This window comes from Balaenoptera physalus (assembly GCF_965194825.1).
Source record: "Balaenoptera physalus genome assembly, chromosome: 1".
NCBI lineage: Eukaryota > Metazoa > Chordata > Mammalia > Artiodactyla > Balaenopteridae > Balaenoptera > Balaenoptera physalus.
This window is the reverse complement of record NC_138882.1, coordinates 26,139,207-26,152,712: the sequence shown is the minus strand read 5'-3', so window position 1 is coordinate 26,152,712 and position 13,506 is coordinate 26,139,207. Positions and strand designations below refer to the sequence as shown.

At 35.1% G+C, this 13,506-nt stretch overlaps 1 protein-coding gene across 3 annotated transcripts in view; it reads left to right on the top strand.

Moving 5' to 3' along the window:
- Positions 1-13,506, top strand: part of CNST (consortin, connexin sorting protein) — a 138,001-nt gene that overhangs the window by 85,268 nt on the left and 39,227 nt on the right. For all 3 annotated transcript variants that reach the window (XM_082470241.1, XM_082470243.1, XM_082470242.1), the window contains 5 exons: positions 2,247-2,277; positions 4,062-4,148; positions 4,592-4,706; positions 6,736-6,757; positions 6,934-7,030. In XM_082470241.1, coding sequence (XP_082326367.1) covers positions 2,247-2,277; positions 4,062-4,148; positions 4,592-4,706; positions 6,736-6,757; positions 6,934-7,030 — 352 coding nt within the window. The remainder of the gene's footprint in view (positions 1-2,246; positions 2,278-4,061; positions 4,149-4,591; positions 4,707-6,735; positions 6,758-6,933; positions 7,031-13,506) is intronic.

The following is a 13,506-nucleotide window of genomic DNA, read 5'->3' as shown; positions in this document are numbered from 1 at the left end:
TCATACAGAAGTAAGAAGAAAAAGATCAAGTGCTGTACTCTGTGCTCAGTGAGCTTATACTGAAACTCAGACTCAGGCAGGATATGGCTCTGCTGGGATCCTTGAAGCCACTCTGTGAGACTATGGCCGAAAAAATACACCTTCCTAATTCCCTTTCTTTTTGTTTCTGGTAGGTAAAAGAAGCCTGAAACCAGGAGAACCTTAAAATTATTACCACCCCAAAGTGATTTTCAACTTACTTCTTCACATGATTCTACTCTGCCTCTCTCACTTCTGGTCCAGAGTCAGACTCGAAAACCATTTTAAGCACTTACTGCTATGTGCTGGGCACTGTGCTAGATGCACATTCCCTCACTTAGTCCTTACAGCAGCCCTGTCTCAGAGTTGTAGGTATTATTGTCCCTATTTTACAGATAAGGAAGCTGAGTTTGAGACATGAAATGACATGTCCAGGGTCACACAGCTGGTAGTGGCAAAGCTTGGACTAGAACACAGTCAGGTTATTCACTTTCAAACCTCACGTTTTTCTGCTCTACCAGGCTACCTCCCAGATCTAGACATATGGGGCATCAAAGAAAATCACATTTTCTTTTGCCCTGCTAGACGTGCCAGGGGTAGGTTTTTATAGGGGAAATGATCTGTATATTTATTTTTCAAGCTGGCCTTTCACCTTGGAAATGCCTTTTATTTTTGAGACCTTGGGTTTCATGACCCTTTTTTTATATATATTTAAATTTATTTATTTATTTTTGGCTGCGTTGGGTCTTCGTTGCTGCGCGCGGGCTTTCTCTAGTTGCGGCGAGCGGGGTCTAGTCTTCGTTGCGGTGCGCAGGCTTCTCATTGAGGTGGCTTCTCTTGTGGTGGAGCTCGGGCTCTAGGCGTGCAGGCTTCAGTAGCTGTGGCTTGCAGGCTCAGTTGTGGCTCGCTGGCTCTAGAGCGCAGGCTCAGTAGTTGTGGTGCACGGGCTTAGTTGCTCCGTGGCATGTGGGATCTTTCTGGACCAGGGCTCAAACTCGTGTCCCCTGCATTGGCAGTCAGATTCTTAACCAGTGCACCACCAGGGAAGTCCCCTGACCCTGTCTTTTTGGTTGCACTTATTGTACTAGAACTGTCATGGAAATCTGAAAGCTAATTGATTAACAGTTTACAAAGAGGTGATTGAGTCCATCTATATTGCTGTGTTGCTCCTGGAAGAATGTTAGATATATAGAATAAATTTTAAGCTAGGCAAATATTTCCTTTAAAACTATCCTTTTTCCACTGTGGGATTTGGGAAAAACCATTCCTTTTTATTGCTAGCTTATAGGTTTGACAAGTGCTTTATTGCTCTTTGCCTTGGCAGCTACCTGGAAAATGGAGATAGTGATCTATAAATGGAATACCTTTTTCACTAGAGACTTACTAAAAATCAGTGGAAACTGTTTGAAAGTATAAAGTACTTAATGAAATATTTTAAATATGAGAGTAGTCAATTTATGCAAGTATTTCTCAGTGAATACTTTCGGTTTTACTATTCTATTTATAAATGCTATATCTAAATAAAGATCTAAATAAAAGATCCCAAAGTTTTTAGAATCAAAGAATTTTTAAATTTAAAGGTGCTCTAGAATGAATCTGCTAAGTGATAAGCCTCAACTGGGTCCAGATCATGAGTCTCTGGACCCCACCCTCCCATCCAGTGCCCTTTATACTGTGCAGCACTTTGTATATATTCCAAACATCATTGCTCAACTATTAGCACTTGGTCTGTCCTTTTCTGAAATATCAAAAGAGAATGAAAAATCAGTGTCCCATGAGGTAGTTTGTGAAACAGAAATGAAATGAATAGGTTTTAAGATCTCATGTGACATGACATATTTCAACTTTTTAATTTACGATGAAGTCATCCTTTCACTCATGTTATACTTTTATAAGCCTCAGTAGCATTTTCCTCATTCTTTAGAGTTCTTACTTCTAAACTCTAATGAATCAGTGATGTTTGCTTTGACTTGAAATAGAGTAGGAAGAATGAGATTGTATATGGACCAAAGAATGTCTATGTTTGCTTTTCTTGAGATAAGTGACTTCAGAAATGTGTCCTGTGCCTACAGTCAGATTTTTTCTGAACTGGTGAATGTAGTTAAATAAGAGTTTTCTTAGTTCAATATCAAAGACTTTGAGAATTTCAAGGTCTTGGTTTCTTCTAAATTTGTCTTTTCATCCAAATGTTAATTTAATTTCCTCTGTTTTTTATTTGTTTTTAACAGATAGCAGAGTCCTATTTCCAGGAGGAGGACTGTATCCTTTTCTTAATTACAAGAAGAAATTCACAGATTTCGTACAGAACTGCCCATTTTTAAAAACGGAGATTTACATACAATGAAATGTATAATCTGTTGTTTTCACTGGGTTAATTGTTGTATGCACCAATGTAACCATCTCAGAAAACAAGATGTAGGGAATTTGTCACTCCAGAAAATTCTCTAGAACCACCCAAATTTGACCTCCCATGAACAAGCCCTAATTTTACCAAAATCTAAATATTTGTGTGTTGGGGGGAGGGGGGAAAGCATGTTGCCAAAAAAAAAAAAAAAAGAAAAACCCATTGAATTTTTTTTCTTTTGAATTAAACAGAAGTACAAGTCAAGTAATATTTGTACGTTAGAGTCTGTCAAGCGTATTATACATAGTAAATCTCATAACTGTCTTATTGTAGCTATATATCAGTAAAGGGAAGATTGAGTTCTTCACTAGTAATAAACAGAATAAATGTTCTCAAGGGAGACTGCATGTTAACTTCTGTATAGGAAAGATTTATTCCCTTAGCTTTTAAATTTTCCTCATTTGAAATTGTTTTTCAAAGATGACCCAATATATACTCTAGAAAGAATGTATCCTAAGTATCTCTATTTCCCCATTTGTGTGATTTCTTTTTCCTCCTAACCTTATGGACTTTCACCACAGATTGAGGGATAAGCAGTTGTCATCCTGAATCCTATCAAGTAAACTACTAAACGAAACTTCAGACAGTGGCAGTTCATTTCTAAGTATGTAGGAAATCAAATTCTTATGGAAGGGAAGCTAGAACTACCCAAATAGTGAGTATGATGTAGTGCAGTGCAGATCAGCATCAGCATCCCTGGGAGCTTCTTAGAAATGAAAATTCATGGGCCTTAGAATCAGAGCTTCTGGGGATCAGACCCATGAATCACTATTTTAGCAAGATTTTCAAATAATTTTTATGTTCAGTAAAGCTTGAGAAACATTGGTATACTTTTAAGCCATGCACAGAGGAAAATGGAATTGTCTCTGCTTCTCCCTGGCCTATTTTATGATTCCTGGCATATCTTTAAGACTGCAAATGCGAGAGAGAATTAAACCTCTGAGTGATCATGGGAAGGACAAAAAGCTAAAACAGTGAGTTTTTTTCTCTTCCTTCTTTCTGGGTCAACATTTAGAACATGGCCCAAAGGAAGGTAGACAGTTGGACAATTTATTATGACCTCATATGATGCTAAATGTGTGATACAGATGGAGAAGGCAGCAGTTTATAAGAAAATCTACCAAAAAAGTAGAAGCACATAATTATGAAAATTACTGTGGCAAGTTAATTTTTTTTTTAAAGTATTCAGTGAGAAATAAGTAAAGGATCACAGGCAGTTGAAATCAAAAACATTTGACTAGAGGGTAACATAGTTGCTTGACAGAAGGTAATTTAAGGAGAGAAAAAAAAGGGGGGGGGGAAACACTTAGATTACAGGATTCCACATGGGTCCTATTTCTAATTAAATTATATTTAATTGACTCTCCTAGAGATATTATTAGCAAGCAGGCATTCCTTGAACATTAAAACCTTCTTTTTGTTTCTACTGTTTGCTGATAGAATAGAACCCAGGTAGCTACTGCATGATATGCTACATTAAAATTTACCTACTTCAAAACCAAGAAACCTTACTTAAGTTTTGTTTAAATTTAAAAGTATTTAGAGTCCTCTCATTTCTTGGCAAGCTTCAAATTTATCAACTGATATAGGACATTATTCTTTAGGCTGGATTTCTATTTTCCTCAAATTTTCTATTCAGATGAGAAAGCAATGAAATTCATTCAGCTGGAACGACTGTATCATGAGCAATTGCTCGCGAATCTTTCTGCCATTCAAGAACAGTGGGGTGAGTACAGACTGACAGAATGTGGAATTATCAATAATCTAACAAGTTGCTCTCTAGAAAGTTAACATATTTGACCTAGTTTTAGGAAATAGACATTTCTAGTCAAGTTAATGTTGCAAAGAAAGTAGCATTTTTACCGCAAGTTTATGTCATTGTAAGAAAATTTTTCTCTTTGTATTTTGTTCTTCATATCAGTGCCAAGAAAAGAACACTTGCAACTGTTTGCATTTCTTCTGATCCCTTTGTATGCCCTATTGGCTAATTTAGTCTCTGGGATAATATTTACTTAGAATGAAAAGTAATCACTTAGCTATTTCTGTGTTAACTTTGGGGTTGAGAAGATACTTTTGCATGATGATTTTATCAGTGGTGCCAGTTAACTATTTTTTCCCTCCTAAACATGTTTTGTAACAGCCAGTGACTAACAAATATTTTACATTTAGAAACAAAATGGAAAACTGTACAACCACATACAGTTACATCTTTGAGGAATTCAGAAAGAGGATTTAATGGTGAGGATTTTGAACGGCTTGCTAAATTTTGTACAACACATCAAGAGTAAGTACTTCAGTATTTGTTTACAATGAGTTGGAATAGAATATTGAAGAAGCACTGTAGCATTGAATATTTGAAATACAAGATTCATTTCTTTGTTTTGTTAATGCTTTCAACTGGAGAAATTAAAGTTGATAAAATGATTAGGTTTCTTTCTCAGCTTTTATCTGTTTCTTACACTAAACTCAGCGAAAGGTCTACTTTACAAAATTCAAAGCACCTTCTAATTAGAAATTTTTAAATGTAACTTCTAATTTTGACTACTTTTTGGTTAAGGGATTAGGCCATTCAGATGGAAAAATTTGTGTTAGGATTTTTTATTATAATTGTTTTTCAATGTTTGTATGTTTGTCAATGTTTCTAGGTTAGAGTAAAAACACATTTTTAAGAGTAGTCTAATACTGGAAAGCAAATGCACTATGGTATTTAACCAAAATACTGTAGAAGGAAAACTCCATTTACCAGATAATTTTAAATTGTTTGATTTGTATCGAAGAGTTGGATTTTTAAAACTGAATATAGTAATAATAAAGCACTTAAATATATTTTTTTTAATTCATTATTTGAAGACTCAGAATTTTAAAGGTGAGGGGACATGATAGTCATTAAACTAGTGCAGATTTCTGGGATGTACAATTTTCTTGTGTTAGTCAATTTGAACCTTTAGAACAGTATTTTTATGGATTTTGCATTATAACCTAATTTCTTAGTGAGTTAAATAGGTTAACTTTTGACTTTGTAGAGGTTTTAAACAATGGAATCTTTTAAAATAGATAAAGGAGATTGTTTTCTTACTTTCAGATTTCAATATAGACACTTTTTCTGCCCTTCCCATGGAACTAATAATTTTTTAATGTGTTACAAATGTTTTAATTATTTAAAAACAAATACTTATTGAACCTAATATGAGCATGACTTTTTTTTCTTTTTTTTTTCTCTTTTTAAATATAAGGTAACTTGCCAACACATAATTTAAAAGCTAGTCACATTGCTTCAGATCACTAGAGAATTTCTGGCTAATGAATAGTGGATGGTATAGTAAACAAAACCCCAAGTTTTTATGCTTTAAATTTGATAATTTCCAAAAATTATACTCCTAAAATTTTTAATATAAAAAATATTTTTGAGTTATACATACATTAAAGTACCCAGCTTGATGAATTTGTACATGTACAGATACATAGTGTAACTACCAGTCTGACCAAGATACAGGACAGTCCAGCCCCTCAGAAAGCTCCCTAATTTGTGTACAAAGTCAGTACCCATCCCGCAAAGTAACTACCGTCTGGGTTCTATAACAGTGTATTTGCCTGTTCTGTAATTTAATATAAATGTAATCACACAGAGTAGATTTTTGTATCTAGCTTCTTTTGCCCATGGTTATGTTGGTGTTACATATTGTTACATGTTATGGTAACTTGCTCTGCCTTACTGCTGTGTGGATTCATTATATGACTGTGCAGCAATTTATTTATCCATTATATTATTAATAGACATTTGGTTTGTTTCCAGTTTTTGAATTGTATGAATAAAATGGCTGTGGACATTTTTGTGTATGCTTTTTGTGAATATATGCATTCTTTTATCTTGGGTATTTCCTAAAATACAGTATTTAAAGATTACTTTTGTTATCCTTTTCTATGGATAATGCATATAAAATTATCTTCCACCATAATTTTAGACTATAATGGCATAAACTAAAATTTTAATAATATCTGTGAAATGCTCTTGAAATACATTATTAGCAAAAGGTTGACATTTTCCCCCCTGAATCTCAGTATTTATAGCTTCTATGGAGGTTTTCATTAGTTATTGGCCATCTAAGGAGATTAACACATGAGATAGCTGCACTTTGAACTATGTGAACCAGTGGTAATGTTTCAGCAGTGGAAATGTTCTGTGCTAATATTAGAATCCAGAGAAGCTCTATTTTTTTTTTTTTTTTATAGCCCTTTCAGTGGCATTTGTTTGGAAGCATATTGCTGCTGTAATTTTTTTTTTAATTCTTTTTTTTCTCTCTTTTTTTCTACAGTCCTCTTTTATCCAAATATAAGGTAAGAGATTTTCTTTGAAAATGTCTATAGGAAAAATGTTGTATCATGTTTGTTGTATGTACTGTTTTAGAAAATAATGAAACCTTTCTCAAATTATTTTCAGCTTTCTAATTTAATGTAACAGTTTCCTCCAAAGTTTTTTTTTTTCTTCTTCTTCTTTTTAAAAAACTTTTTAGATGGCAGCTGTACAGAAGTCCCTGGGAAGGAAATGCTTTACGCAGTTAATAGTATCTGAAGATCCAAAGGGAAGAGGAGCTACAGCCAAAGAGCCGGGTATGTTTTTAAATTACAGGGGGATATAAGAGATATACCTGGCTCTTGTAATAAATATTCTACAAGTGTTAATCTGAGTTGCTGTGAAGGAGTTTTTTTGCGTATACCTCTCCTACACAAATAGCAAAGTAAGATTTTTTTACATTGTGTAATTCTATTTTTAGATATCTGGTAGTAGGAATGATAAAATCTGAATTCTTATAAAAACATAAAATTATTTCATGTTTTCAATAGGTGGTTATATGTGTCTAACAGAATATGACAAGATTGTACAAATAAGCTCTGAAATAGAATTGGTTTTAGTGTATTCAGACATCCCTTTCTGTTAAAAAAAATCAATTTTTGTACAAACTTTATCAGAAATTTTTTCTGTAAATCTAGATATTATCAAGATAAGCTCTGTATCCTTATAGTTTATCTATAGTAATTTATTCTCTTCCTTTTTTTGTTGACTAACATATGGTATACTTTAATTTGTACATATATATTTCTATAGCATTCATAGTATATTTTATAACACTGTGTCTTATGTCAAAAGTTAAAGATTTCTAGAAATTTTTTTTCTTGCAGTAGTAATGTATGTTCATTATAAAAAATATAGAAAATAAAGATAAATAAATATGTTTTAGGGCATTTATTTTTCCTTGTTTATGATTTTAGTACTAATTTATATTCCTGGGCTTTATGTTCCTGGGCCTGAGAGCCTTGATAGTAAACAGGCAGCATCAGGTCTTTTGACTTGAGTTGCCTGAAGAGGTAAGATGACGACGATGATGCCTGCAATTTCACTTGCTTTTTTCTCTTTACGTTTTTTTCCCCCAAAATCTTACTTTGTCCCCTCTTCTCTTATGAGGCAAATTTGGGTTGCCTTAGGTCAATCCTACTATACTCTGTTCTTCCTGTCTCTTTTTTCCAGTCATTTTTATTTTGGAAATCAGAATACAATGAGCTTCATAAAAATCTTAGGGGACAAAGTCACAAAATAGTCACCTAGTTTGGGTGTGAATGGGTCTCTTTGCTGTGCACATTGGGAAGAAGGCTGTTATTACATGCTGATTGTTTGAGTCTGACACTGCCCAGCACTAGCTTGGCACTACTTCTAGCTTGGGCTCTACTGCGAGATAGGTGGCACAGACAGGAAACTGAGATACCACGTTTAAGCCACTTGCTTGGTGCTTTGATTCACGACTAGAACCTGGGTCTTCTGGTTTCTAATTAAATTACAGCATACTTCTGCTAAGTAAGTTGTGTGGATTTTCAAAGACTTTCACAATGAAGACATTTCATTAATAGCCATTTTAGGGGGAGGGTGTGGACTAAATTCTGGAGAAAGAAATCTTGCCAAGTCTGATAAAATAATATCTTTTAAAGAAAAATGTCAAATCTCTCATAATGAGCCTACTCAGATTGGTTATTCTATGAATAAATACATAGAAATGTAAGAAAGAATATGAAAGAGAAATATGAAAATATTACTTTAAATGATTTATATTTAATATATTGTCCTTGTTTTACCTCATATTCCTTATTTCTAATGTCTTACATGTTCTACAGTGAGACTTTCCCTTTTCTTTCTCTCTACATATCTTGGTCTTAAGCTCCTTATATAATAAGTAACTTGCTTTTTTGTGTGTGTGGTGGTTAAAGACACTGTTTCTGGAACCAAACTTGTCTGGTTTGAATCCTCTCTCCACCACTTAAAGTTGTGTGACCCTAAGGGACTTCCCTGGTGGTCCAGTGGTTAAGACTCCGCGCTCCCAATGCAGGGCGCATGGGTTCCATCCCTGGTTGGGGAACTAAGATCCTGCATGCCACACAGTGCGGCCAAAAAAAAAAAAGTTGTGTGACCATAAGCAAGTTGCCTAATTTCTCTGTCCCTCCCTTTCCTCAGCTCCAAAAGGTGGACATTAATAGTTCTTACCTCATAGGATTCTTATGAGGATTAAATTAGTAATTTCATTAAAGTTTAGAACAGTACCTGGCACAAGGTAAGAAATATATGTGCTCACTGCTCCCATTACGCTTCCTCCACCACTTCCTCCTCATGTTATCACCACCCCCTACTACTAGTATTCCATTAATGTTCTCTATGTGTTATTCATTGCTACTTTTCTAATTAATCTACCATTATTAAAGTCTTCAAGTAATTTATGGAGTATTTTATATTTTCAAAATACCTTTATGTATATTATCTCATCTTTTCCTCCTAACAACCAATTTAAGGTAAGCTAAATCATTTTAAGAAACTCAAGGAAGGTAAGTGACTTACTCCGGAACAGAACTAATTAGAACACAAAGCTAAACCCTATTTTTCTGACCCTGAAGCCCATGTGTTTTTATTAATTTATTTTTTAATTCATTTTTATTAAGTAATATTTTATATGTAAAAATAATATGAAACATACATACATTTTAACAATTGATAGAAAAATGAAGACCTGTGAACCTTGTACCCAATGAGGGACTAAATAGTCAGTTCTGTTACAGCTACCTTTGTGTTCCTCTCTATCCCATCACCTGCTTCACTCCACCTCTGAGGTAACCATTATCCTGAGTTTTCTATTTATCATTCCCTTCCCATTTTTTAATCAACTTTATTGAAGTACAATTTCCATACAATAAAATGTACCCATTTTAATTGTATAATTTGATGAGTTTTGACAACTGCATACACTCATGTAGCCACTACCCCAGTCAAGATGTGGAACATATTCATCTCTCCAGAATCTTTCTCCCAGCCCTCTTACACTCAGTCCCTCCCACCTCCAGTCCCAGGCAACCCAGTGCTGTCTCTTATTATCAGTGGGTTTTCCCTGTTTTAGAATGTAATATAAGTAGAATCGCTCAGCATCCTTTTTTTTTTGAGAGTCGCCCATATTGTTGTATGTATCATTAATTCATTTCCTTTCATTGCTGAGTAGTATTCCACTTTTTGACTGTACCACAATTTGTTTATCCATACACCTGTTGATAGGTATTTGGGTTGTTTCCACGTTGGAGATATCATGAATAAAACGGTAGGAAATTTTTTTGTAGATACATGTTTTTATTTCTCTTGGGTAAAGAACTGAGGGTGGAGTCATTGGGTCATAGGGAAGGTACATGTTTAGCTTTCTAAGAAACTGTCAAATAGTTCTCCAACGCTGTTGTCCTATTTTATACCCCCACCAGCGATATATGAGAATTCCAGTTGTTCCACATCCTTGCTGATGTTTAATGTTGTCAGTCTTTTTTTTTTTAAGTCATTTTAGTGGATATGAATGTCATTGTGGTTTTAACTTGCTTTTCCCTGATGACTGAGTGTGTACATTTTTAGTTTTGAATTAGCCTCTGTAGAAGTTGTACTAATTTATACTATTACCAACAGTTCAGACTTAATTTAGGCACATTTCTTTCCATCTGCTAAAATAGATATTAACATTGAAAATTTCTTTTTCAAGCCTGATATCACTCAGATGTTTTTACCTGATGATAATTAATGAGATACTCAGAAAATATAAGAAATGTGTTAATTCATGAATGCTTTAGTCTCACATCATGTATTGTATAGGGGATTTTTCCCTAAAGAGAATTCATGGGGGAATGGGAGATGAGAGAGTAACGCAAAGGTATGTGCATTTGTAGATCAGTTAGAACTTAGGTTTAAGTCTAACTTCTCATTTTAGAACTACCTCTTTAATTTGGTATTATTAAGTATTTGTCATACACTCAGCTTTTATTCCATTTTTATTTCATCAGAGTAGAATTTTTTTTTAGTACATCTTAAGTCAATGCAATAGGGATTAGTAAACTTACCTCACTAGATCTTTGGGTTCAGGAGAGCCAATTAACAGAAATTCATGTTAATATTAACAGAAACATTAACAATAAGTTTTATACTATGATACATACTTGTAGAAAATTCAGAAAATATTTTTGGTTAAACATAGTGGATCAAACATTTACTTCCACTTTTTTTTTGGAACACTATTAAAATATCTGAAGGGAATCCTTAAAGGCAGAAAGCCAGAAGGACAGAACTGGCAAGGAACCAGCAGCAGATATGACATCCAGAAAATTTTGGAAGCTGGAAAGCAGATAGATGGGTGACACCTGGCTTAACATACCAGAGAAAGCCAAAAACTAAGTGTCTACAGGGAAAAGGTTGATTTCTACTTGGGAAGGTTTGGGAATTGGAAGCACAGAGGGTACCTCTAAATTTAAGGGTTTCAGGTTGGGCTAAAACACTGTACAAGAAGCATTTAGACCTTTATATTCCCCTTCTACCGAATCGGAGGCCTATTGGAAGCTAGACACAATACAGCAGTGCCTTCAAAATTGCGAGAGAGAATGATTTCTAACCTAGAAAACTTTACCCAACCAAAGTTTTAGTCAGGGGTGAAGAAGTAAAGACTTTCAGATGTGAATAATCTTAGAAAGTTTACCTTCCATGTACCTTTTCTTAGGAAATGTTCTACTAAGAGAGAATAAACAAAGAGGAAGACCTGGGATTCAGAGAAAACAAGGTTTCCAAAATAGAGCCAAAATGAATTCCTAGGATCACTGGGAAAGGAAATTCCAGGATGATACCTGTGTAGCAGCCCTGGAGAGGAGTTCCAGGTCAGGGAGTCAAGAAGGATATGTTTTAAAACTAATGGATTACCTGTTGGTACATATGCCGTAGTTGTACATCTGTCAGAGTTTGAAGACACATAGGTAAAGTTTTTTTTTTTTTTAAATGAAGTAATGAGGCAGTTATCAACACCAAGGAAAACAAAGCATAAATGAGAAAGGAAGACGTATCAGAGTACATAGTGTGGGTCAGTTGTGAATAATATTTACAAAGCCATAGTAACATAAACATTTGAATATTGATTTGCCCCAGAATTGTATTGAATTGTAATGGGAGCTAGAGGAGGAGAAAGAAAACATCATTGTTGGGGAAAGGAACCATGAGAACTAACTCTCTTCCATAGTGGGAAGTCAGTAGGTGGTCTCTAAAACTGAAAAGTCAATAAATAACAATGTAAGTCTTATCTAGAAATGGAGGGTAAATATGAGAGGAAACAGCTAAAGGAATTGAACAGTGGCTGCACCTAAAGAGCAGGAATCAGACAGATGGGAGGGTGAGGCAGCAGGCTGTTTTTCATTACCTGTAAAGACAAGTTTTAAGTTTTTCCCCAAAAGCATGATTTGATACAACAAATTATAAAATAGCATATATTATGTCTGATTTGGAGACTGAATATCTATTAAAAATATCACTTAGATTTTATATGGCTTCAAACAAACTATAGCTACTCTCCTGATCTAGTTTGAAACTCTTGCCCTTTGCATCTTAAATTACTACTTTTTTTCATATTTTATATTGTTTCTAATAGTGGAATGAAGCAACTGTTTTCAGGCCAGTATTTTATAAGTAATACATTGTACCTATGCGTAGTCTTTATTACACACCACTTAAGTGGTATCTTGCTTCATTAGAATCAGTACTTAAAATGATTGTATTTTGTCTAAGTAACTATAGTCAGCCACGTCACTTTCTACTCATGTAATGGCATCTCAGGCTGATTCTCTAACTTTTCAGTCACTTAGAGCTATTAAATAGTCTCATTTTGATTCTTTATGACTTAGTCCTATTCAATTCCAAACTTTACCATAACACTTAAATCTCATTTTATTCAAAGCTCTTCTCTGTCCACCAGCTCTGCAGGGGCTGGGAGCATGGTCTGCTCTCTGGTGAAGCTAGCTAGATTAGTGCATAGGACGGAATCCAGGCTATGGGGACGTGTGGTGGCTCCGGCAGGACCGACTGAGGAGGCGTTTACTTCCAAGTTGCTCTCCTAGACATCTGTGGTCCTTTAGGTAACTGGCCCTCAGCTAGAGACAGCACACCCCGTTCCTCTGATGTGGGGCCCTCTCCGCCCTGTGTTTATGCTATTTACTCTCTGAATTCTATGGATGTGTTTTGAGGGCCGTCTTCTGAACCTTTGGGTACTGGGAACTTGTGGAGGAGAGCTTGGCCCCCTTTCCATCTGGCTGGGGCCCTCTTTGCTCTGACGTCCTGCATCTTAACAGAGAGGCAGACCAGCAAGCTCAGTGGTGAAGCAGACAACCTAATGGGAATTAAAATGTCCATGTGTTTTTTTTTGCAGTCTTCCAAACTTTGAATGATTCCTTGGGGTGGGACAAGACAAAGAATGCTGTACTCTCCCCAAAAGAGACCTATTTTTCCTTGTCCTCTCCTCATCTGATGTTCAAGTACATCAGATGGGGGAGGTAATACGAACTCTAATAAGCTCAGCAGTGCAGAGTTGAGGTGGCCAGCCTCCATCCCTGATTCTCTGAAACCAGAAAATGGCACTTAAGTTCTGTCTTTTCTTTGATATGGTACGTGCTGCCATTGCCAATTGGTAATTATTAAAGTACCAATAAATGAAAAACCAGGTAGAATATAATCATCACTATATTTCACCCTTGATTTTAACCTTTGACCC